Here is a 22,741-nt window from a genome sequence, read left to right as displayed (position 1 = left end):
GTTGTGACCCACTGTTGGCTGTTTACTTTCAGTTTCTAATTCTTCATTCTGTATTAGAGTAATTGAGAAAGTACGTTGTTGACCTTATTGTGTGTTGTTGTTTTCTCTCAAGTTTTGATTCTACATGCATGTTGCAGATGTCTGTTGTTTGTACAAGTTTTTTTGTCACTAATTCAGCACTTAGCCAGTGTTAAGTAGATAGCATGTTATAATTTTTATCCAATTATTTCAACCGTCCTACATTGTCAGTCTTCTTGGACACATTGAAAAATCACCCATCATAGTTTTCATTTTTTATTATGTATGCTAGAAATCAGAACGTTCCAAGGATCTTTTGTTGTACTGTTAGTGAAAGCGTTCAACACGCCACCGTTCTTTTTGCTTAAAAACAGAATTGTTATTATGACATGATGGTGAAATTCTCAAACCTCTTTTGATTCCTTAGTAAGAAAACATGTAAAAAAAAAGAGTGAATATGTTCTGGAACTAGGCATTTAGAAGAAAATGAGCAAAAGAAGTCTTCCTTTCTAGCTGTTCGGAATAAGGAACAATTCCCGCTTTATTTTGACGCGACTCAATTAACTTTCACACAAGAAAGCAACGTCCTCTGTAATCTGTATATTACTCCCTATTCTCTCTTAGTTTTCAGCCATACGGTTGTCTCGTTACACTTGCACCTATTGCTCTCATACCTTCGATGGAGAAGAAAGAATCCACCAACTCAAATCAGAAAGGAGTGTGTGAGAAGCTCTTTGATGCTCTTTCTGTCACTCCTACTTTTCGACCACTTCGCCGTATTTCTCACCCGTCAAAAGATCCTGTTGTTGCTACCCCAGCTCTGTCACCAGTGTCACTCCCGCCACCCCCTGGGGAACATTATGCTAAAAGCTTTGGTGTCCAGGATAAGATTCCTGGTCCTGGAAAACCTGAACAAGTGAAGGGGCTTCAGGATGTGGACATAGTGGGAAAGAGGAAAGTGGCTGAAGTAGTTCCAGCTACTGATCAAACTCTGCTATTGCCGTCACATCCATCAACTGCAAAAGTGAGAGTGAAGCCAATAAAACCATCGGTATCTATCCATGATAGTCCAAAAGCAACCGGTAGTCGAAAGATAGATTTAGCTCAAGATTTAGTTTTTGACCATGTTGTAGAAAGAATCAAGAATAAAGTGGATAGAAATACATCGAAAAAGGTAGATGTAGAGCCGGGAAAAGAAGCCGGTGGAAAGGTAGTTCTGCTAGGAGATGGTAAGCTAGAACAGAAGATCGCTAGTAAGGTTGAGCCACCGGAAGTGACACCAACAACAGAGGAAGATGGGAAAAAGGGTGCACTGGCTAATATCAATGACAAGGCTACTGAATATATTGCTCGTGCCAAGCGTATGATCAGGACTACAACAACTGTTGGTGGTGGTGGTGGAAGGAGTAAGCCTTGAAGAAGAATGAAACTGGGTGAATAAATGGAAGCCATTTGATTTGCATGGTTAATGGTGATGTTGGTTCTACAAATTACTATAGCTAGTAGCTAATAATGATATTTGAGGTGTTTTTAAGTTGTAGGACTGTATGTTTGGGTATTTTGCAAGGCGATGTGAAGCTAGCTGGTATGCATGATATTACCATTGTCAAGAGTTTATTGTATCTTCCTTGGGGAGGCTAGTATACATCTTATTACTACTGTTAATAATTTCTTGTGATCTTCCTTGGGGAGGTTTGCACGAAACCTTTTTCTTTCGATAAGCATTTGACCACTATTGTTTGAAATATATTGTTCCTATAGCAAATAATCTCTTAACGAAGGTTACTTTATATGTTTGTTACTTTGTTCATAGAGGATATACACTGTTCTTGTAACAAATTGGTCATGTTTCTAGCTTGTATAAAATGAGTCATGTGGATAATTATAAGAGACTGGACGAACAGCTTATCTCGAAATTTTAAACAGCAGCAGTTCTACCTTATGTGACAACATGCGGATTACCTTGATGAAGAAGTTGATGGAGCCTTCTAATCTAACAACCCATGCTGCTTTGAGATGCACACTGATTTATCGGACCTATAATTAAGTTCTGGGCTTCTGTTACATAAAACAGTGATGTTTCTTGTATGCATTGAGCAAATTATAATTAAGTTCTGGGATTCTGACTTATAATCTAATGATCTACCTAGCTTCTATGGCGCCGTGGTTTGTGACTTTGCGCTCCATGTAGTGTTTTAGACGAAACATTGATATGCATGTGCTGCAATTCAGTACTTTGCTAGCGAGAAAATATGGTGATCTCTTTCGTATAATATAAGTTGGAGCTCAATCGGTTGTTAGTACAAGGCATTACGACCGGGCCTGGTTTGTGGTATCGATACTATTGAGATCCAAACAAAACTCTATAGGACTTAGTGGTGCTCATCATAAGGTTACCCTTCTTTTATTTTTTCTGGAAAACCTGTTTTTCCTATCCATACAAACGAAGCACTAAATCCTATAGTGTTTTACACTTCTTATATATATATATAAAGGGTAACCTTCGCTCACCATTACAAAAACTAGTACTGTTAAAATTTTGTAACGTCGGATATGGTTCCATGGGTGGACTGACTTTCTTCTTGGCTCAAATTGGATTCTATTTTCTCTGTAGGAGCAATGCAGGGTAAGCCGCTTCTTAGCTTTCTTATATTCTACATCCTGATATTTAGTAATTCTTTTGGTCGTGTTTAGTGAGGCTGATGTTCTGAGATCGGTTACTCGATTCAAGCATATCAAGGATTTGGGCGAGTAGGTGCCAGTTTGATATATAGATTCCAGTTTTTGAGTTACTCGTATTATTTTGTGATTTTTATTTTTATTTTTTTTTTTTTTCCCTGTTTTTCCATTATTTTGGGGGGTCACTGATCTTGCAATGCAGCACAAAATTTTGATGTTCCAAAGCTTGTTACTGTCAGTGGAAAAGGTCAAATGTGAGTGTCCTTGGTTTATTTCTTAATATCTTTTCTGTTTGACAGGATGATGGGACTGGTCGTGTAAATGTGAGGGAAGCTCAAGGGGCTAGTGGCTTTTCCTTGACCACTGCGAGCTATGTCTTTGAAGAGGCTCATAAATGCTTGGTCTGTTATCGGTGTGTTGAAATCTGAATTAATGATACTTTCAATATGCTAAAATCTTCTCTGTTGTGTTTCCTTTACGTGTTCTTTTTTTCAGGCTGTCGAAGACAACACAGGGAAAATTCAGATACAACGACCACAGGTGGGGCCATTTTATGCGTCGGGAAAGAGTATTGATAAGCTCATTGAAGATCGTGAAGCAAATGCAAGGTTGTTCTCTAATATATGGTCCCAACTTGTATATACACTAGTATAAATCATTAATTAAGCCTTTTGGAAGTTACCTCCTTTGAGTCCTTTCTCTTCTCCCACAAAAATCGAATTTTGTTCCTCCCAATTTGACTCGCGACTACTTGTGAACCCTAGTCGCGCCCGCGACTGTTTTAGGCCCGAATCAAATTCCCCTCCGTCATTCTTTCCCAATTCCTCCTCTCATCTCAAATCCCTTTCCATCTATTTGATTCGTTTTCTCCATGGCTCAAAATCGTCGAATCACAGTCGAGAAAAATTTCGTAAATCTCTTCGAAAATGGGATGTTTCACCCATTTTTCGATGAAGAGATTGAGAATAGAGGTTGGAAGTATCTTCTGCACCAAAATGTGGAGCATTACTCCCAAGATTTGGTGGTCAAATTTTACAACAATGGCGGTTTTCAAGGCGACGAATTTTGGGTGACCGTCGACGGCCAACAACGGGAGCTCACACTTGAATTGATTTCCAACATCACCGGAATTCCGCTCCTGGAAAGTGATTTGACTCTGCAACTGTCGGCATACCCTACGACTTATGATTTAATGCTCGACACGCTTATCGAGGGAGAATACAATATGACCTCGAAGTGCGCATTTCAATCTTCTTTACGGCTTAACCAGCTTGCTGTGGCTCAGTGGTTGGGGCACAATGTGATTGGGACTTCTAAGCCGTCTGATATCAATAAGACGTTCCTTCACTTGATGTGGATCATTCAGGAGCGTAAATCAAACTTTTGCATGGTGCAATTCTTGTGTGATACAATTACTCATGCTAAATCAAGGTCAGCCCCTCTTGCTGTTCTAGTTACCCAAATTATGTTGCATTGGGGTTTTCAGTCAGCTACGCCTTTGGTTGCCACACGGGAATTCAACAATGTGGGGATTTTTAAAGAATGCATTTTCGATCATTGGGACCCCACAACACTATCAGCTGCCGAGCATGATCACATGCCTACTCCTCCTCCATCCCCTCCACCGCTATTTGATGAGGCCGCTATGCAAGCCATGCGTCAACCGATGGACGCTCTCCGATCGATCAACTGTGGGCTGCGCAACATGTTCACTCGCCAGGTATCTATGGAGCACTCCATGGGCAAATTTCAACAGCAAATGCGTACTCGCCATAACGAGTTTCAGCGCATGTTAATGGCAAACCAGCACCAGTTTCAGGGTCAAGTGCTGCAGTCTTTGGATGACATCCAGGAGCAGTTAGCCACCTTGGGGGCTCGTCGTGCACGTCATCGTCGTAACCCTGGCTTATCTTCAACAAACCCTGACGCTTCCCAGTAGGAGCCTTAGTATTTCTAGTCTAGTAATTATTTATGTCACTTGTTTTACTTACGTAATTGCATTTTAATTTTCTACTTATATATGTGGTGTGTTTATTAATTTTTCTAAAATTTGTATCTTGAAACGAATTAAATGAGAAGTTATCTATGTTTATAAGATCAGACCTGTCTTCTGTCTTCGACTTGTCTTCTGTCTATACTAGTTCGGCACGGATTTCATAAAGAGGCATCCCGATAGTGTGATAGTGTAATATTACAAACGTTGGTTATATGGCGCTAAAAATTAACAACTTATTTAGTGATGAATAAGGTAGTAAATACATGTGCTCCCACTTCCTAATCACCGCTTTATATATTGCATGACTTCAGCCATTTTCTTTCTTTCTCTTAAGATTTCCCTTTTCCCTTAAGCTGCATGTCTAAGATATTGGCTGCTTCAATGGACAACATCTTTCTCGGGGAAGCACAAATAAAAACAACTATAAACCCTGTTGTTTTACTTTTATAAAATTTCGACTTACAGAAAATACCTTTGTCAAAACAATACCTTATACCTCTTCAATTGAGTGCAATAAAATGGATTACAAGTCAAGAAGTAGTACTTTAAAACATTACTTTTGCTTCTTGGCAGAACTATGAAACAACCAACTTACTGAATAAAACCATTTAAAAGACACTTATTGGAGCTATATGATAAGATACAAATGATCTAATCAATAATCAATCTACAATGTGATTCTTACTTTTCAATAATGATCACACATATACTAAAAAGAACTATGATGCGTGACGTTGGCCTTAGTCTTAATTTGCATAGTAGATTGTTGATCAAAGTGTCAATCAAAGATGCACTAAGTATATTGATATATACCATTGTTTATTTTAGGGTGAATTAGTATTACCCCCCACTAGATGAGCCAATTAGGATTTCCCCCCCACTAGATGGGAAATTAGGGTCTCCCCCCTAAATACACACAAAAAAAATTCGGTCAACCCACTTTGACTTTTTTTTTGTGTGTATTTAGGGGGGAGACCCTAATTTCCCATCTAGTGGGGGGGAAATCCTAATTGGCTCATCTAGTAGGGGGGTAATACTAGTTAACCCTTTATATTATGTAAAGATAGCAAGTTTAACTACTCAACAATTAGTACTCCAAGCAGATGCTTCAAGATAGTGTTCTTCTTTACTCCTTAACCCACCCATTCTTGTAGCTAGAGAAAAAATGTTAGGTTTTCTCATAAGGTCTAGTAAAAAATGCAACAGGTATGCGGAAAACAGAAAATTCATTTGCAATGGATAGATAAAGTGAGATAAATATAAATAACAGTGACATGCAATCAATTGAATGACATATGTGAGCTTGACATCAAGTAACAAAACAATGTATCTCGGCCCAAAGATGTCTACACTCAAATCAAATCAGACACAATGACAGTTTAGTATATAGGGAACTTAGGCTGTGTTTGGTTCAAGGAAAAGTGAGAAAAAGAAAGTGTTTTCATGGAAATTGAAAACTTTCAACTGTTTGGTTCAACCTGGAAAATGAAAAACTGGAAAACGAATTCTTTAAATGGGTTGAAAAGGAGGAAAGCAACCTCCACTTTCAGAAAAAAGAAGTTGTTTTCTAACTTTCGCCACCCAATGCCAGGAGAGAGAGGAGGAGAGATGTGAAGATAGCTGGTTTTGATTGAATGCTTCGCAGGTTTCATAAGCCTTGATCCGGTACTCCCAAGCTAAACTCAACTAAAAATAAATTTTCCCATTTATAACCAGACAAACATAATCCAGTTTCTTGAAAAACCAATTCATGGAAACACAAATCAAAGAATCTAATTTCAATTTGGAATTGATTTTCAACGAACCAAACACAGCCTTAGTGATGTGATGGAGGCGTAAAGCAACGACATGGGGAGGTACACTCAATTCACAAAATGAAGTATGTACATAACAAAATTCCAAGCCAAAAAAAATATGAATGAGTATTAATCTTTGATGCCAAATGATCCAGCTAGATGGAACATCACATGTGATATGACTGCAAAAGTATAAACAACATGAGACTTCACTTGACTGTTGATTAGCCACCACATTTTTATTCTACCAACTTTCTCTTTGGAACAGAATTTATAATGTAGATTTATGAGCGGAAGCAATTAAGAAGAAGAAATCTACAACTTATATGAAAAACAATTAAGAACCCTAAAATAAACAAGTCTCTTTTATTGACTCTGACAAAGAAAATCACTCATAAACATCAACTGTCTAACCCTAACCTCAAGCCCTTTATTTATAACAATCCTAGAAAACAATAAACCAATAGTAATATGCCACATTACATTCTAAAAACAAAATACTACTAAAAACATGGACGCCTCTTTATGTATATAGGCTTGGGCCTATTGATGTCCGCATCACACTCCCCAAGTTAAAAGAGTTTGTCCACAAACTACAATGGTGGAGCGTTAGAAGCAGGAAAGATTGATAAAGCCTCATGCTGGAAATCTGGAGCAGTGTCAGGTGGTTCCTCAGTAACATCTCCAATCTCGTCGTCTTCTTCTGCAAATAAAACAAAGCGCTTCTTTTTGTTTGGGCATTCAGCAGCAATGTGGCCAATAACTCCACACTCAAAACACTTACTAGATGTAGAAAATGCACTGACAGGATGAATTGTAGTAGAGGCAGTACTAACAGGTGATAGAGTAACAGAAGATGATGATGAATTGGACGACTTGTGGAGATCTTTTGATTTTCTAGTATAAGTAACTATATTTGCCATAGTTTGAATATCAACAAAGGACAAATCAGCTTGAATGCGCTTCTGTAAACCATTGACATATCTATGGACCTTGAATTCTTCGGTCTCAGTCATATTTAAGCGAGTATATAACATATTTAAAGTTTTAGTGTATTCTTGAACAGTAGACAAGTTTTTCTGTAAATTATGTAGGCGATTAAACAAATCACGCTCATAATTATTAGGAACAAACTCTTTGCGCAATGCTCGTTTCATCTTAGACCAACGCTGCACCAATTTCTTGCCCTTAACAGTACGACCTCTTTGGTATTCATCCCATCATACTTGCGCATAACCCCCTGATTTTGTAGCTACCAATCGAACACACTTGACACCCGAAATACTCTTGTATTTAAAAATCTTTTCAATTCAATTCAACCAATCCACAAGGACCCGAGCCATTTTTAATTTCGAGTCAAAGATATACTTGACCTTTCATATACCTAGTCCTTGTGAGTGATTAAAAAAAATAATGGTTATGAGAGTTACTCTTTCCCCCGATCTCTCATGGAGAGTCACTCCCAATACTTTTATTTATGGTTCTAGGACAAATTAACGTGGTCGTGTTAAAAATATCTATTTTTGTTTTATTTTTTTTCCAATAATAACCTTCTCCTCCTATACATAATAGAAATTTAAAATTTTCAGACTCAACCCAATTTTTATGTGAGCAAACTCTTATTCTCCAAATCTATATTCCACTTTTATTGATTAATTTCTTATTCTCTCATGACAAACATCTACCTTATTCTCCATCTAAAAAAAACTTCAAATATAAACTTGTAATTTTTTTTAAGATCTAGTTGTTTCAATGTTTGAGCTAGTTGATTTGTGTATTGTGATTAGTGATTTAAGATGTGAGAAACATCTTATTCTCTCATGACAAACGCTCTTCTCACTTTGTAATCTATTTTTTCACTTTTCAATTCTAGGTTATTGTTGATTGAAGAATAATTGGGTCGATTTCGACATCGTTCGACAAGCAATTGAACAACAATTGAATTTTCTCTTTAATTTTTTGAATCTTATGTTAATCAATCGTGTGATTTATCTTGATTTTAATATTGTTGTCGTCGATGATATTTTTAAGTTGAGACTTAAGAGTAGTAGTCCAATACACATGCAAATACCACTATGCATGTGTATACTAACATGCACACATTATTATCCATGCACTACAAGAATACTGAGCATTTGCCACGGTCATTGACCGTGGCTAAAGATCTTTTGCCACGGTTATAAGCCGTTGCACGACCGTTGCCAATGCACCTGTGGCTAATCTTTGGCCACGGCTAAAGACCGTGGGTAAAGCTTCATTTTATACCACGGTTATGAACCGTTACATGGGCCGTGGTGAATATTCCTTTTTGCCACAGCATTAAACCGTGGCTAACGCTCATCTGTAGAATGGATCTATAATTTGGCCACAGGTCTAGGCCGTGGCAAATGTCTTTTATTGGATTGTACCTAATGGTTAGCCACAGTTTATGGCCGTGGCAAATGTATTGAATTGGATAAAAAAAAATTGATTCTGACGCCATACTAAATTCATTCAATTCGCATCACACCTGCAGGTCATACAAAATTCTATCATTTCACCAAGGGTCGAGTCGAACTACTTTTAACAATTTTATTGACATCATACTTTATACAAGTGAAAGCACATACTAGCGCAATCAACACGCTTTTGCGGGGATCTCAGATTCACGGGTTTCCCAAGAAGCCCTTCCTTGACAAGGCCCCATATGACAAGAAGTGTCCCAAACATGCTCATCGTACCGGTTTTGATGAGACCCACAAGAGCTCCTCGCCACCGAGAAGTAGCTACCGGCAAGAACACGGTAAGAGAGGCAAACAAAGTAACAATGAGATCAAAAGAGAATCCCGGCGATGCATATCTCATTAGTGTACTAAGGCATCTTCATGCCATAACATAAATATTAGGATGTCACGTGAATTAAGAGTGAAGTCCCCGATCTTGAAACTAACTTATGTAATTCCAAGTGCATTGGACAAAAATGATAAAAAGCATCAAGTGCTTATATTGGATGAACTTGAGGTCAAACATATCCAATGTCTTTGAAAGCGCCTAAAAGTGAAAACCAGTGAAGGGTGCCCTGAACGACAATAGTCGCCAATATCAGTAGCTATAAATCTCAATAAGTTGGACCCAACAAAGTTAAATTTCAACCTGAGAAAATGAAAACTTACCCCTTTAAGATCCCCTGAGGTAGAAGGGAGCAACCGACAGACCTCTCTCTACATTCCTTTTAATCTCCTAATCTCTTCTAATTGCATAACAAAATTCATTTGGTTTGTTTGAGTCTCCTTCCATAGCTTGGAGTTTTCTTCTGCCAAGTGATAGTTTTGACCCAAAACAGGCTCCATGCTCTTCATTGCTGTTTTGTTGACCCCTGGACCCATAGCCCGACATCGGCCCCTACTATCTTTGCCAACCACCTGTATCCAAACACATTTCATTTTACCTACAATATCGCTGGAAACATTTAGTGCACTCACGACATCCTAATTTGCATACCCTTGTCACGGCATCGTCAGTGATTGTCATTGGAGACCCTGAATTTGCAGACATGTCCTCATTAATCCTCTCCTATTCAACACAACAGGAGTGAAACCATAATACATTTTTACCAAGTAAAGTATTACACTAAAGCTCAAGACTGCAATCAAACCTTGATACAACTTAAATAACTTACTACCAACAATCCCTCCCACCAGGAAAATGACACTTACCTCCCACTCAACTGGTTCTGTGCATGGAGCTTTCCTCTTGTGCATCCGGATATAAGATTCAGGCCTAGCAACCATATGGACTGGCTTGTTCTGTTCCTTAGCAATCTGTTGTCGAATAATTTGGGTGGGTGTCCTCCCAACGCAAGTAGGAGTTGTTTGTTTTGACCGGTTTATAGTGTTCCTTTCACTAGCAGCCTATATACAAAACAATATATAAGAGAATATACATATAAGATTCACAACTAATAAACTAATGATTAGATAACCTGGAATTTTTCAGTGTTGCAGATATCAACAAAAACCCGCCAATCTTCAAGATTGACACCTTCTGGAGCTGGACCTTGTTTAACAACAGCAGGAGATTTTCCCTTGACTAAGTTTTTATACAAGGTGCTCTTATGACGCCTCCATGCCTCACCCATGACTTTTTTAGTGTATATCGTATTGATGCTAGGACGTCCCACAAACCCGAAGCTGGTTTCCAATGTTTCAAAGACGTCTACTAACGTATGTTTCAGCGCGGTTGGAAAAGTATCATAGCATATCCGGACGTCACGCCGTACAAGTACACCACATTCAGAGGAAAACCTACTTACCTCTGCTAAAGGGTGACATGGTTGTTCAAGATGGTCCAATGTTAACCAAACTTTTTTCTTTGTATTTGGCGTATCCGACATTCCTTTTGCCTTACCTCTAGTCTCCTTAGGAGCATTGGATGATTCTGGAGTAGATGGAGTCCTATCTATAAGTACATAGTAAACTTGTCAATTAGTATACATTAAAGTTCAGATGCAATTCCTGTAATAACTAAAGAAAATATTAAGACCAAAGAAAAAATGAATTGCAATCTAAGAACCCGATCTAATCTAATTCCACATGCATTCACATACGGTAAACAAGAAATCCTTCAAAAGCAATAACTGAATGAGTGTGAAGCCACATAGCCTTTTGAATGTCTAAACGATAATGAGACATGTAATCGATCCGGGCCGGATCTGTAGATCTACTTCTATATATCTATATCACCCGGCGACTTCCTTTTATTCGGGGAAGACATTTCGCCTTCTCACTTTTTTGATAAATGGCTAATAAATCGAAGAAACTTCCCCGCCATTTGTGGTGCAAGTGAAAGGGCTGGCTGGTCGCGACAAAAGCCTGATTTATAGTCGGGTAAGAGGAATGAAAGACTATGGAGAAAAGTAGATGAAGATAGAAGGGGTCTCAAACTCTTTGCTTCATCTTCTTATCTTTGAACCAATTGCGGCTCCTCGAACCGCTTTCGTCGTGCTTCTTGGTACTTCTTGGATCAACGACAACTCACCGTTAGGGGGCTATGACTAGAAATAAGGGTCACCGTTAGGGGGCTATCACCGTTAGGGGCTACTTCACAGATTTTGTATCAGATGCGTATCGTGAAGTGAAAGGCGGTTAGTCGCTATAGGTATAACCCCAGGTAAATACGATACATGCATAAGTAGCGACCTAAGTATAACCACACGAAAGCTTTATCTCCTGCGCAAAGAATAAATGATGCAATCACGAGGAGGCTAGGATAGGCTGGAGCAGGGGTGGTCTTGGGGTAACCAATGAAAACACATAACTAGACAAAATTCAAAATTCTTACCATAATTAGTCTGCTCCATGTCGTCCTCTGAGTCACTTTCGGACAAGTTCAAGTTGTTTTGAGATGGAGTTCCCATGAAGGCTGCTGTACATATTGTAACAAGTCCCATAAACTCTTAATATTCAAAACATGCATTTTTCAAGTATCTAAAACATGATGTATCAAAACACAGATATTGCATAACATTTAATCTATCAAAACAAATCAGAAAACATAATATCCATTTATAATTATGTAACCTGAAAAATCAAACACAGGTATTCAAAATTCAAACACAGATATTCAAATTTTAAACATAGATTCAAAATTCAAACATAGTTAATGCAGATAAGCATTTAGTTAAAGTGAACTAATTCCTTTTTTGTCTTTTCTTCCTCCTAGTGTCTTCAACAACCACAAACATATCGTCTGGATCGTTAAAAATCAGATCATCTGTGGATGGTTCAAGGTTACTAGGCTCCGCATAAGAAGGATCAACTTCAATTGGGTCATCAGATAGAAGACATGTTTCATCTTGATCACAATACACCTTTCTTGGGACTTCCAAAACCACATGCCAGTCGGGATCTTTTGGATCTTTAGAGTAGAAAACCTGAGAAGCTTTATCTGCAAGAATGAATGGTTTGTCACTCATATTATCCGAACTAATTTGATTTGACAAATTTACCAATTTAAGGTTAAGCTTCCACATCTAGCTTCACACCATGTCTAAGTTTAACCCATTCACACTTGAACAAAACCGGTGGTACCCATCTCGATACTTCAATGAATGATATTCGTAAGAACACCGTAATATTCTCTCAACATCTTCTACTTTGGGTTCTTATCCTTCGCCAGGCCCCCGAATGTAGTTGGACACTCTATGCAAACACCACTATTTTGGTTCCTCTTATTCTCCTCGATAGTCTTTTGTAATAAAAGAGGAAACCATTGACACAATACTTCTTATGCCATGGCACGACTCACTAGTCCCGCCACTATATTTTTGAAAGAATCTTCCTCTATGTCTTCAAACTCGGCTGTCTTTCTCAACCAAGGAATGAACTTCGTCATCCATGGACACCCTATATTGGCCTGCCTTCCTCCCTCAAGACACTACCTACGAGCTTCCAAATCTGCGGTGTACTCCTAAATAAGATATTACGTTTATAAATATATGTATTAGTTAAAGCAATAGTCCGTTTAAGTATATAGAAGTTATAATTTCAACTTTTAAAATTTAGAAATACATCGTGTACCACCAATCATATCTTGGATGGCTTTTCAATTACCCAATTAAGTGCTTGCTCATATTCAACACCTACCAAATGATAAGTATGACCCAAAACCAAACTCGGGCCAACTTCATCAGCCCCATCAAATTCACTATCAAACACATCTGATGGTATTACTTCTTCACCACTAGACTTTCGCTCAAGCTTCTGGAGAAGACTATTCCCTCCTTTGTAACCAGTGCAATAGTTCATGGTTTCCTCTTTCAAGTATCGCCCCAGCGATACAACCTTCGGGGGCGTGCCTTGTTTGTAACATAATCCTTGTAAACCTTCATCATCCTTCACAAAATTAAGAATTTTATAACATAATAACTTAACACAAATCAACCATGAAGCTAAGTAAACAATCTTATTAGTTAGAATTACCTCTCAAACAAATACATCCAACGATAGAATCTTTGGTCCACACATACGAGCCTCATACGCTAAGTGAATAGGTAGATGCATCATTATTACAAATACCGATGGAGGACAAATTTTTTCAAGCTCACATAAAGTCCTGACCATACCCCTCTCAAGTGCATGTAAAGTGTCAACATCAAGTCTCCTCGAACATAATGCACGAAAAAATGTGCAAATACTCAAGATCACATGTCGGACTTCCTTCCTATCTCGATATGCATGTTGGATCAACATTGGAAGCAAATGTTGCATCAAAATGTGATAATCATGAGACTTCATTCCACTCAAATCCTTCGCACCGCCTTGGACAATATTCTTCCAGTTACCACTAAACCCAACAGGTACTTTGAGATCTCTTAAGCTCGTAAGGAACAACTTTTTCTCCTCCGCTCGAAGCCAAAACACCCGGGCTTCATAACCTTCTTACCATTTTGATCACTCAACCAATACTTCCTTTTAATCCCAAGAAGTTGCAAATCTTTTTGTGCATTGGCGTTATCTTTTGTTTTTCCTTTTGTGTTCAACATCATAGCAATCGAGTTCACAAACATTTTTTCAATGTGCATAACGTCCAAGTTGTGACGGATAAAAAGCTCTGCCCAATATGGAAGCCTAAATAATATCGACTGTTTGAAAAAACATGTCCCATCCCCATTGTCCTCTTTTTGTTTTCTACTACCCTTCCCTTTTTTTTCCTTTTTCCATTCCCCTTTTCCTTCTCTTTGCCCTTACCCCATTGCACTTTCAGATTCTGTGTCATTTGTTCAACTTGCAGTCCGGTCAATCTCAAAGGTTGTTCTCTAAGCTCTTCAGTCTTGTTAAAGGTGCTTGGTCTAGTGTCCATCCTACTAGCATCCGACGAGGGCAAAAATCGTCTACTATCCATGTAAGCAAATTTCTGGCTATGTTGGAGTCTCAATGAAGAGGTATTTGGACCACAAATGGGACAAGCATATATATTTGCCATGGGTTCTACAACCAGATATGTTACCTAATGCAGGAAAGTCATGGATAGTCCATAACAAAACTGCGCGCATATTGAACATTTTGCCTCTATTTGCGTCCTTCATAGTCACCCCGGTATTCCACAAAGATTGTAATTCACGAACAAGAGGCTGTAAATATATGTCGGTATCCTTTCCTGGTTGTCGTGGCCCTTCGATGAGTAAAGAGAGCATGGTAAATTTGGGTTTCATGCAAAGCCACGGAGGAAGGTTATAGGCAACACACATTACAGGCCAAGAGCTGTATAATGTGCCACAAGTTCCAAAAGGATTGAAACCACCTGTCGCTAGTCCTAATCGAACATTACGAGCTTCAGCTGAAAAGTCTCTATACTTCCGATCAATTAATTTCCAATTAGATGAGTCAACTGGATGCCCCATCTCTCCACCTTTCAATCGATTTTCCGAGTGCCAACACATCTCCTTTGCCACCCATGGTACACTATACAACCTCTTTAACCTCGCCCGTGGTGGAAAATATCGAGTATCTTTCTTTGGAATCCTAATATGTTTCTTCCTCTGCTCGATATCGGCATATTTGTACCTCGGCGCTCCACACGTAGTACAAGTATCCCTCCAATCATCATCTCTCCAAAATAGCATGCAATCATTCGGCAAGCATCAATTTTCTCATATTTAAGGCCCAACTCTTTTATTAATTTTTCTGCCCTATAAGTATTCTCCGAGTCTTGTTGTCACGTGGAAAAGCCACACGAAGTAATTCGAGGAGTCCCATAAAACTCTTGTCCGTCCACCCATGTGTAACCTTTAACCAAACAACTTGACAACAAATTTCAAAACTGTAAAGTCCTCACAATCGGGATATAAGGGGACTCAAAGCCTCACGAAAATTATCGGACTCAATTGTGTCGCTCTTCCTCAACTATAGGATCTTCCTCAACTATTCCTCGAGCACCATCTGTTGAACATTGTTCAATAACAAAGATCAAGTTATCACCGTCAAGTTCTTCTCTGCGATACTAAATGCAACATTCTCCTCAAAAAAGGAAGTCCCTCCCACCTCAAAAATTAGTGGAATTTGATCTTCCACCCTTTCAAATGCCACACTTGGTGGCTGACTTGTTTCTCCATGCATTCTCCAAAATGTATACTGTTTGTAGAAGCCCTTTTGGTAACAATGCAATGTGACCACCTCATGGGTTAGTGCTCGACCCCTATTTCTACAGTTATCGCATGGACATGGGATCACATCCTTGTGGTGACAGTTATCCCTTGCAAATTGTACAAATTGATTAACACCATGAATAAAACGATCGTCCTCTTTTGGTAAATCAATCCAACTTTTATCTATCACCCCAAACCCCTCCATACTGTAGTTCTTGCAATACGAATAAATCAAAAATAGTTAGAGCTGAAAATACAATGGCAGGTAAACCATACACATAATAGACCACCACATAAGTAAATAATGAACTCCACGTTGGGAGAGACTAAAATAGCACAAATTACTACATCCAACAATCAATCTAACCTAGTTGCACCCATAAATTCAAATAAATTGGAAGCACACAAAAAATGGATCGATTGAGGCATGCATCTGAAAAAAAACAAACAAACTACATTCTCACTTTTTTAAAATAAATTGAAACTAGATAAAGAACAGTAACAACAAAGATGATATCATATGCAACCAAGTAGGATGTTATCTAGAAAAAATATAATTATACCGCCCATATTAGTAGCGTATTTTAGTTAACCCAGTAGCAATATCTTAACTTGCATTCAATATAATATAGAGTAGGAGCATAAAAATAAAAAGAAGCAAGTAAGGGTTCTCCTACTCACTTCTACCAACTACCACACACTTCAACAACAGACTCAATATTAAAACAATTACTTCTTGAGACTACCGCGAACATTAGGCTTTGGTTTAAAAGAAGTATCAATAACAACAATAGCATCCAAGTTACTAATCTTGGTATTGACAAATGGATTCTTAAGGTGCTTAGAATCATGATGAATTTGTATGTGAGACACTCTCACTTACAATATATTAAATTATTAAATATATTAAATTATTTCTTCTAAAATAAATAACAAATGGGTATATTTGACCTTACAAAATATTGATTTGAATTCCATAAAAATGCCCAACACTTAGCTAATCAACACTACAACTTACTGCAATTAACATTCTGAATTGCACCTTAGGCGACATTGATATAATAAATAGAGAACATAATGCAAGTACATCACGTCAACAAGTAGCAAATATCTATCATCTAGTAAGTCACATAACAAACAAATGTGATTTTATTGAACTTAGTTATACCTAAAAAACTCAAACGACCAACACAAACCCATTTTAACTTAGAGTCAGGACTAACATATAACAATAACACAACCCCATTTGGTGATAGAATCAGTACTAACAGTATCTATAACCAAGATAAGTAAAACAAAACAAGTTTCAACTTTTCTAGAAAAACCCCATTTCAAGTTAACACCAAACCAGAGATGGGAGAAAAACTCACCTGATGTAAATGAAAAAAAACAATAATCCGGACCTGTTCACAACAAATATCATAAACCATGAGTGATATTATTTCATTTAAACTAAATTTTAACAAAACAAACCTTACAAACACTACTTTTTCATAGAAATTGGTAAACACTACTTTTTCATAGACATGTTTTCTGTTTCTATGGAGTGAGTATAACGACAAACAACAAATGCAAAGTTTTCTGTTTCTATGTATAATATAACTTCAATCTCCTACCCAAAACATGCTTCAACCATCTCACAACATTTACATGAGAGGGTAGAGCCACTCCACCCCAAAAGTGGACTAGATCTTGAATCAGGGGCTACTTATTTGACGAAATGATCTCCCTGCCATGGAGATCATCCTTGCAAAAATCAGCTCATTTAATATTTCCTTTATTTTCATTTCCCCCTGAACCATTGCTTATATAGTTATATAGCATAGTTTATCATCAAGTAACTTTAAACAAAAGGGGTTTACGATCAGGGTGGGTTTTCATTGGCATCTGCCATTATGCAGAGTCAAGCAATGCCATTCGATTCTACTCACGTCAGCAAGCTGCCCAAAGGTCTCTTATATCTGGGAGACAGTATTATAAGTTTCCACTAATAGCAACACACATCAAGAGCTCAGGTTAAAAAGCAAGAATTGTGAGAGGGGATAGAGAGACATGAGGGGAAAAACGAATAACAATTACCTAGTGATTAAAGACGAAGTTTTTCTCAAAAAAATAATGATTTAGAGATGTTCAAAGTGAGATTAGCGTAAGAAGAAAAAACAAAACAGAGAAAAGATTACCCCGAGAGGGGAGGGAGTGCGTGGTTCAATACCGTCCACATCGCCGCGGAGAGAGGAGAGAAGGGAAGAAAACGGAGACAGAGTATTTGTTTTGTTTTGTTTTTAATTTTGATAAACCTCGAGAGAGTAGTTTACATTACGTTAGAATTTTTTTGGCAAAGGCCAAAACCCAATTAAACTTAAACCGCACCGAACTTTGGCCACACCTGTCAAAAGTTTTAGCCACGGCTAAAGCCCGTGGTTATTATGCAACAGCCTATGACCGTGGCTAAAGCTCATCTGTACCTGTGGCCAAAAGTCATTTTTCTTGTAGTGATGTGTATAACACGCATGCAAACACTACTATGCATGTGTATATATATAATACATGTAAACAGTATTATGCATGTATATAACACACATGCAAACATTATTATGCATGTGTATTAAAACATGCATACATGATATACCTCTTTGCATGTAAATTTGTTGCTAAAATTTGAATCTCTCATCCTTTGTAATTAAATATGATTCCTAAAAATTGGTGGAGGGAGATGAATAAACAAAGAAAAGAGAAAAGTGATCAAACAAAATGGAGACATGTTTTTGCCCAAAATCAACAAGTCGAAGGCAAAAATGTCATTGAATAAAAACTGTTCTTGAGCCATAATTATATGTCGACCCTAACTAAAACCAAAATTAAAACTCATTATTGTCCTATGGGCCCATTCCCTGGATTCTTGGATTTATATGACCATTTTAGTTGCAGTGATCATCTTGCAGGAGCAGCTCTCAGCTTTTACCCAGTGGTCCATGCAAAGGATCAATGTGTTGTAGAGACTTAAACATAGACTAACTCTATGTTATACAACTTTTTGTTCATCCTCACATCTCTATTAGTAGAATACACCATAATTAACCTGTAACTTTAAATTGGACCAATCTTTTTTCTACCACTAAATACCCTTGATTACATATAAAAATAAATTCTTCAATGCTTTTAAAAAGGACTACTCCATCATTTCAGTTTTTATTTCCATTTATACCCATAAGTTATAACACACTCACAAATGAGTTTTGTGTAAATTCAGGTCGAAAACCAAATGCACGTAATATATGAATTGTACGCCTATATTTATTAGTCATAAATGGATACTTTAATTACCATAAATATACCAATCTTTTCTCTTTCCGTCTCCCTCTCAATCTCTACATACCCCACATTTTTTGCAAACAGTAAATAAATAAATAAATAAAATTGCCTCTCCAAATTTTCCCTCACTTCGTCTTCTCCCCCTTTCTTCTTTTCAGACTCTTATATATAAGTTTCTAGGTTGTAAAAGATTGTTCCTCGAATTCCAATCCATCTCACTTCAATTTGATTCCATTTTGATATACAAGTAAATACCTTTGCATTTTGTTTCTTTGTTACTATCAAACCCCAAAATGTTATTTTTGTGCTCAGGCAAACCTCACCATCTCCATTAACTAAATCAATTGCCATAGCAATAATAGCATTTACAGGAGGGGTTTTATAAAATAATAGTAGTTCTTTTGGAGTTTGTTTTTCCTAAGGTACCTAAAGACCTGATTCTTATTAGCTCCACTTAACAGCAAAAACCACAAGCAGCATACTACAAGCCATACATAGTAGACATTAGGCTTCCACCCGAACTTGACAAAGAGTCAAAGACTCCTTCAATTCGCAGGTACTCTCTCTCTCTCTCTCTCTCTCTCTCTCTCTCTCTCTCTCTCTCTCTCTCTCTCTCTCGCAATGTATAATTAAATCCAATAAGCGTATACATATCAAATAAAATATTACTTTAAGTATCAAAGGAGGTGATGTTTTAGATGAGGATGGGAATAAACTGGTCGAAATTACTTATATAACTAAGGAAGCCATCGATTGAGCAAGCTTTCAAGTTATAAAATCTGGCTATATATATATATTTGAGAGGCGTGAAACACAGTTGTGGGAAGCAGCTACAATATAGGATTTGAATGTATAATTAATTTGATTATCTCTTAACCTTGGTCTTAGTGAATTGGAATTAGTCTTAATTGTAAAGAAGTGATTGTGTTATGAATTCCACTTTCCCAGATATGTGAATCGTGGGATGAATTTGTTAGTAAGAAAAATATGGTGAACATTATAATACCAATAAGCTTTATGTTAAATTTGGGTCAGAAGTGGAATCAGTTAAGAACCAACTGAACATGAAATCTCTTTAAATTTCACAGAGATCGGAGACACACCTCCACTATACTATTCATTTCCAAATTATGATTTTTGTTTTTGTTTTTACAAAATGAGTATGCGCGAGGAGAAAAATGTTGTTCCAGTATGTTTACTATTGTGTTTATTATTCGTATAATTTCTTTGAATCTAATACTCACCAAAACTATATTTTATTTATATATTTTTTTCCATGGGTTATAAATGAAAGTTGTAAAAGTGATATGTGGTTATCATAATATCGAGGGAAAACTAAAAAGCATACGTCGAAGTCTAATTTTTTACGAGTTGCGATGTTGTTAGCCATCTAATCTTGCTATATTATTGTCGCGCTTAAGGTATACTAGAACTATATATAGTCAATACAAAATATAGTGTAATAGCTATTTTACAAGCACACTCATTCAATCAGGCTATATTGTGATGCATTGATTGATTCTACGTTAAATGTCTCAAACATATTTGTTACCAATAATTCTTAGTTGATTAGTCAATCCTAATTTTTTCTATTTGGTTCAAGAACATAAATTTTGATTTAGTGCGTATTTTCATATAATTCTTATTTTTCTGTTTGGTTCAAGTACTCTAAACATCTAAACAAACGTAAGTATATTTACCGGGATTTTTATTGGAGCACCACAAAACTATGAGGAGTCGCATTATATTAGCATAAATAAGTGTCGGCGGCACCTATATTTTTTGTGCAACAGGAGAGCATGATTCCACCAGGTACCGTTGTAGGCACTTTGAAGTCTACTATATTTTTGTTAGTGTAGTAAATAAAAGTTGTTAGTCTTATTCATGTCTTTTTAATTAAATGTAGAGAAACCTGGTTTGAATATACTTTTGTTTATTCGTGTCTTTCTATTTAGTGGGTTTTGATTTTATTTGAGGTTTTGGTATTGTTTGAGAGTTCTAATTACGTTTTTATATTTGAAACCCAAAAACCTGAAATTGGTTTTTGAGGATGGAAATCAGAATTAGGAGCATGTGGAGAGTTATGTACGTGTCTAATCTATGTGTTGTTGATTGTGCTAATTCCATAAATTCTGTCGTATCAAGAAACAACTTCCATATTGCGAAATCATAAGAATGGCGAGTTTTTCCATTTTCCAATAAAATTGAAATTTTGGAGTGCTTGGTCTGATTTTCTGATTTAATGGGGTTTTAATGGGGTATGTTGTGAAAATATTGATTTAGAGTGAACATGAACTTTTTTCTTGATCTACCAATGAAACCATAAACCACTTGGATTTTGAGAACTGAATATGATGTTAAAGGCATTGAGAGGAAAGCTATTTTTGCAAAATCAACTCGGCTTTGGATGAAATTGGTTTTGAAGGCTTTTAATGAAGCTATATGAAGTAATCAATGGGAATCTATTCTTAAGGTATGTGGCCATTGACTTTTAATTTTTGTTCGTGTTTTGTTGATCCTTTATGAACAAATTGGAAGTGCCCAAGAATTACAATGAAGTGTCGCCCATTAACTGAGTTTCAAGACAAATTTCTTAAATCTTCTGGAAAAAAAACCTTGAATGTTGAAGCTTCTTAAGGTAGACACAAGGATACATTCTAATTTGGCGTATAATGGAGGTACCTGATCTTTTCAATAAACTCCTACAATTTCTTACCATCTTTGAGTTTTTGATTGGTATGGTGTAGTCCTACTGTTGTTAGAAGGATATACTAATCAACATGTATTAACCAAAAATGCACCAAAAGAAAAACATGTCTCATTACCCATCAATTTGTTTGAGAAAGAATTGCAGAAAATTAATATAATGATAGGAAGTTAGTTATGTTAAAATGTTGTTACTGAATTTGCTATAGTTACATTAAATTTTTGGGTGAGAATGAAGTAAATTCTCTCCGACTAATAGTTTTATTTTTCGTTCTTGAGGTCATTGAGTTTATGCCTTTCTTAAGGTTTAGACATCTTACAAAATACACATCAAATTAATCAATATTAGGGAGTGTGTTGATCGCCACTATTCACATTTGTTAAGCTGATATTTATTGAACGGATTTGTCTCTCATGATTTTTGCAGGCGTAGACCGGGTGTTGTTTTGGAACTAGGTTTTTCTATTTTTAATGGTTGGTGGTTTTGTTTGGAATGTGTTGCCTTAGGTTTGGATTCAATAGGTTGGGGATCTCTTGCTCAGGTTACTAAGAACATGCTCAGGTTACAAGGTTTGTTCCCTCTTTGTAAGCATCTTGGTTTGTTTATGTAATTTTGCTATGTTACGTACTATCAATCTCGTTGTTAGAAGGATATACTAATCAACATGTATTAACCAGAAATGTACCAAAAGAAAAACATGTCTCATTACCCATCAATTTGTTTGAGAAAGAATTGTAGAAAATTAATATAATGATATGGAGTTAGTTATGTTAAAATGTTGTTACTAAATTTGCTATAGTTACATTAAATTTTTGGGTGAGAATGAAGTAAATTCTCTCCGACTAATAGTTTTATTTTTCATTCTTGAGGTCATTGAGTTTATGCTTTTCTTAAGGTTTAGGCATCTTACAAAATACACATCAAATTAATCAATATTAGGGAGTGTGTTGATCGCCACTATTCACATTTGTTAAGCTGATATTTATTGAACGGATTTGTCTCTCATGATTTTTGCAGGCGTAGACCGGGTGTTGTTTTGGAACTAGGTTTTTCTATTTTTAATGGTTTGTGATTTTGTTTGGAATGTGTTGCCTCAGGTTAGGATTCAA

General features: G+C 36.8%; 2 protein-coding genes across 3 annotated transcripts; one reads left to right on the top strand and one right to left on the bottom strand.

The window, feature by feature from the left end:
* Window positions 1-2,506: 2,506 nt before the first annotated feature.
* LOC147499336 (uncharacterized) lies at window positions 2,507-4,797 on the top strand. 2 transcript variants are annotated; one of them, XM_086559124.1, is made up of 3 exons: window positions 2,507-2,644; window positions 2,997-3,098; window positions 3,193-4,797. In XM_086559124.1, the coding sequence occupies exon 3, from the start codon at window positions 3,569-3,571 to the stop codon at window positions 4,634-4,636; it is 1,068 nt and encodes a 355-aa protein (XP_086415250.1). In that variant the 5' UTR covers window positions 2,507-2,644; window positions 2,997-3,098; window positions 3,193-3,568; the 3' UTR covers window positions 4,637-4,797. The 2 variants fall into 2 exon arrangements, with proteins under 2 accessions (XP_086415250.1, XP_086415249.1); XM_086559123.1 differs by having other exon boundaries at window positions 2,997-3,109.
* Window positions 4,798-9,689: 4,892 nt separating this feature from the next.
* On the bottom strand, window positions 9,690-17,012 carry LOC147499335 (uncharacterized). The gene is made up of 6 exons (XM_086563462.1): window positions 16,984-17,012; window positions 11,809-11,892; window positions 10,451-10,926; window positions 10,185-10,379; window positions 9,970-10,041; window positions 9,690-9,890 (listed from the first exon to the last, which is right to left on the bottom strand). Exons 2-6 carry the CDS (start codon window positions 11,882-11,884, stop codon window positions 9,690-9,692), a joined length of 1,020 nt encoding a protein of 339 aa, XP_086419588.1. The 5' UTR covers window positions 11,885-11,892; window positions 16,984-17,012.
* Between the last annotated feature and the right edge of the window lie 5,729 nt (window positions 17,013-22,741).

This window comes from Coptis chinensis, chromosome 5 (genome assembly GCF_015680905.1).
Source record: "Coptis chinensis isolate HL-2020 chromosome 5, ASM1568090v1, whole genome shotgun sequence".
Classification (NCBI taxonomy): Eukaryota; Viridiplantae; Streptophyta; class Magnoliopsida; order Ranunculales; family Ranunculaceae; genus Coptis; species Coptis chinensis.
The sequence above is the reverse complement of the archived record's forward strand: the minus strand, read 5'-3'. Positions and strand labels throughout refer to the sequence as shown.

Bases quoted from the DNA above. Each gene is read 5' to 3' on its own strand.
- LOC147499336 (XM_086559124.1), top strand. From the start codon at position 3,569: ATGGCTCAAAATCGTCGAATCACAGTCGAGAAAAATTTCGTAAATCTC.
- LOC147499335 (XM_086563462.1), bottom strand. From the start codon at position 11,884: ATGGGAACTCCATCTCAAAACAACTTGAACTTGTCCGAAAGTGACTCA. The intron at 10,380-10,450 runs GTTATCTAATCA...TTTTGTATATAG, and splicing joins GCAACACTGAAAAATTCCAG to GCTGCTAGTGAAAGGAACAC. The intron at 9,891-9,969 runs GTATGCAAATTA...GTTTGGATACAG, and splicing joins CTGACGATGCCGTGACAAGG to GTGGTTGGCAAAGATAGTAG.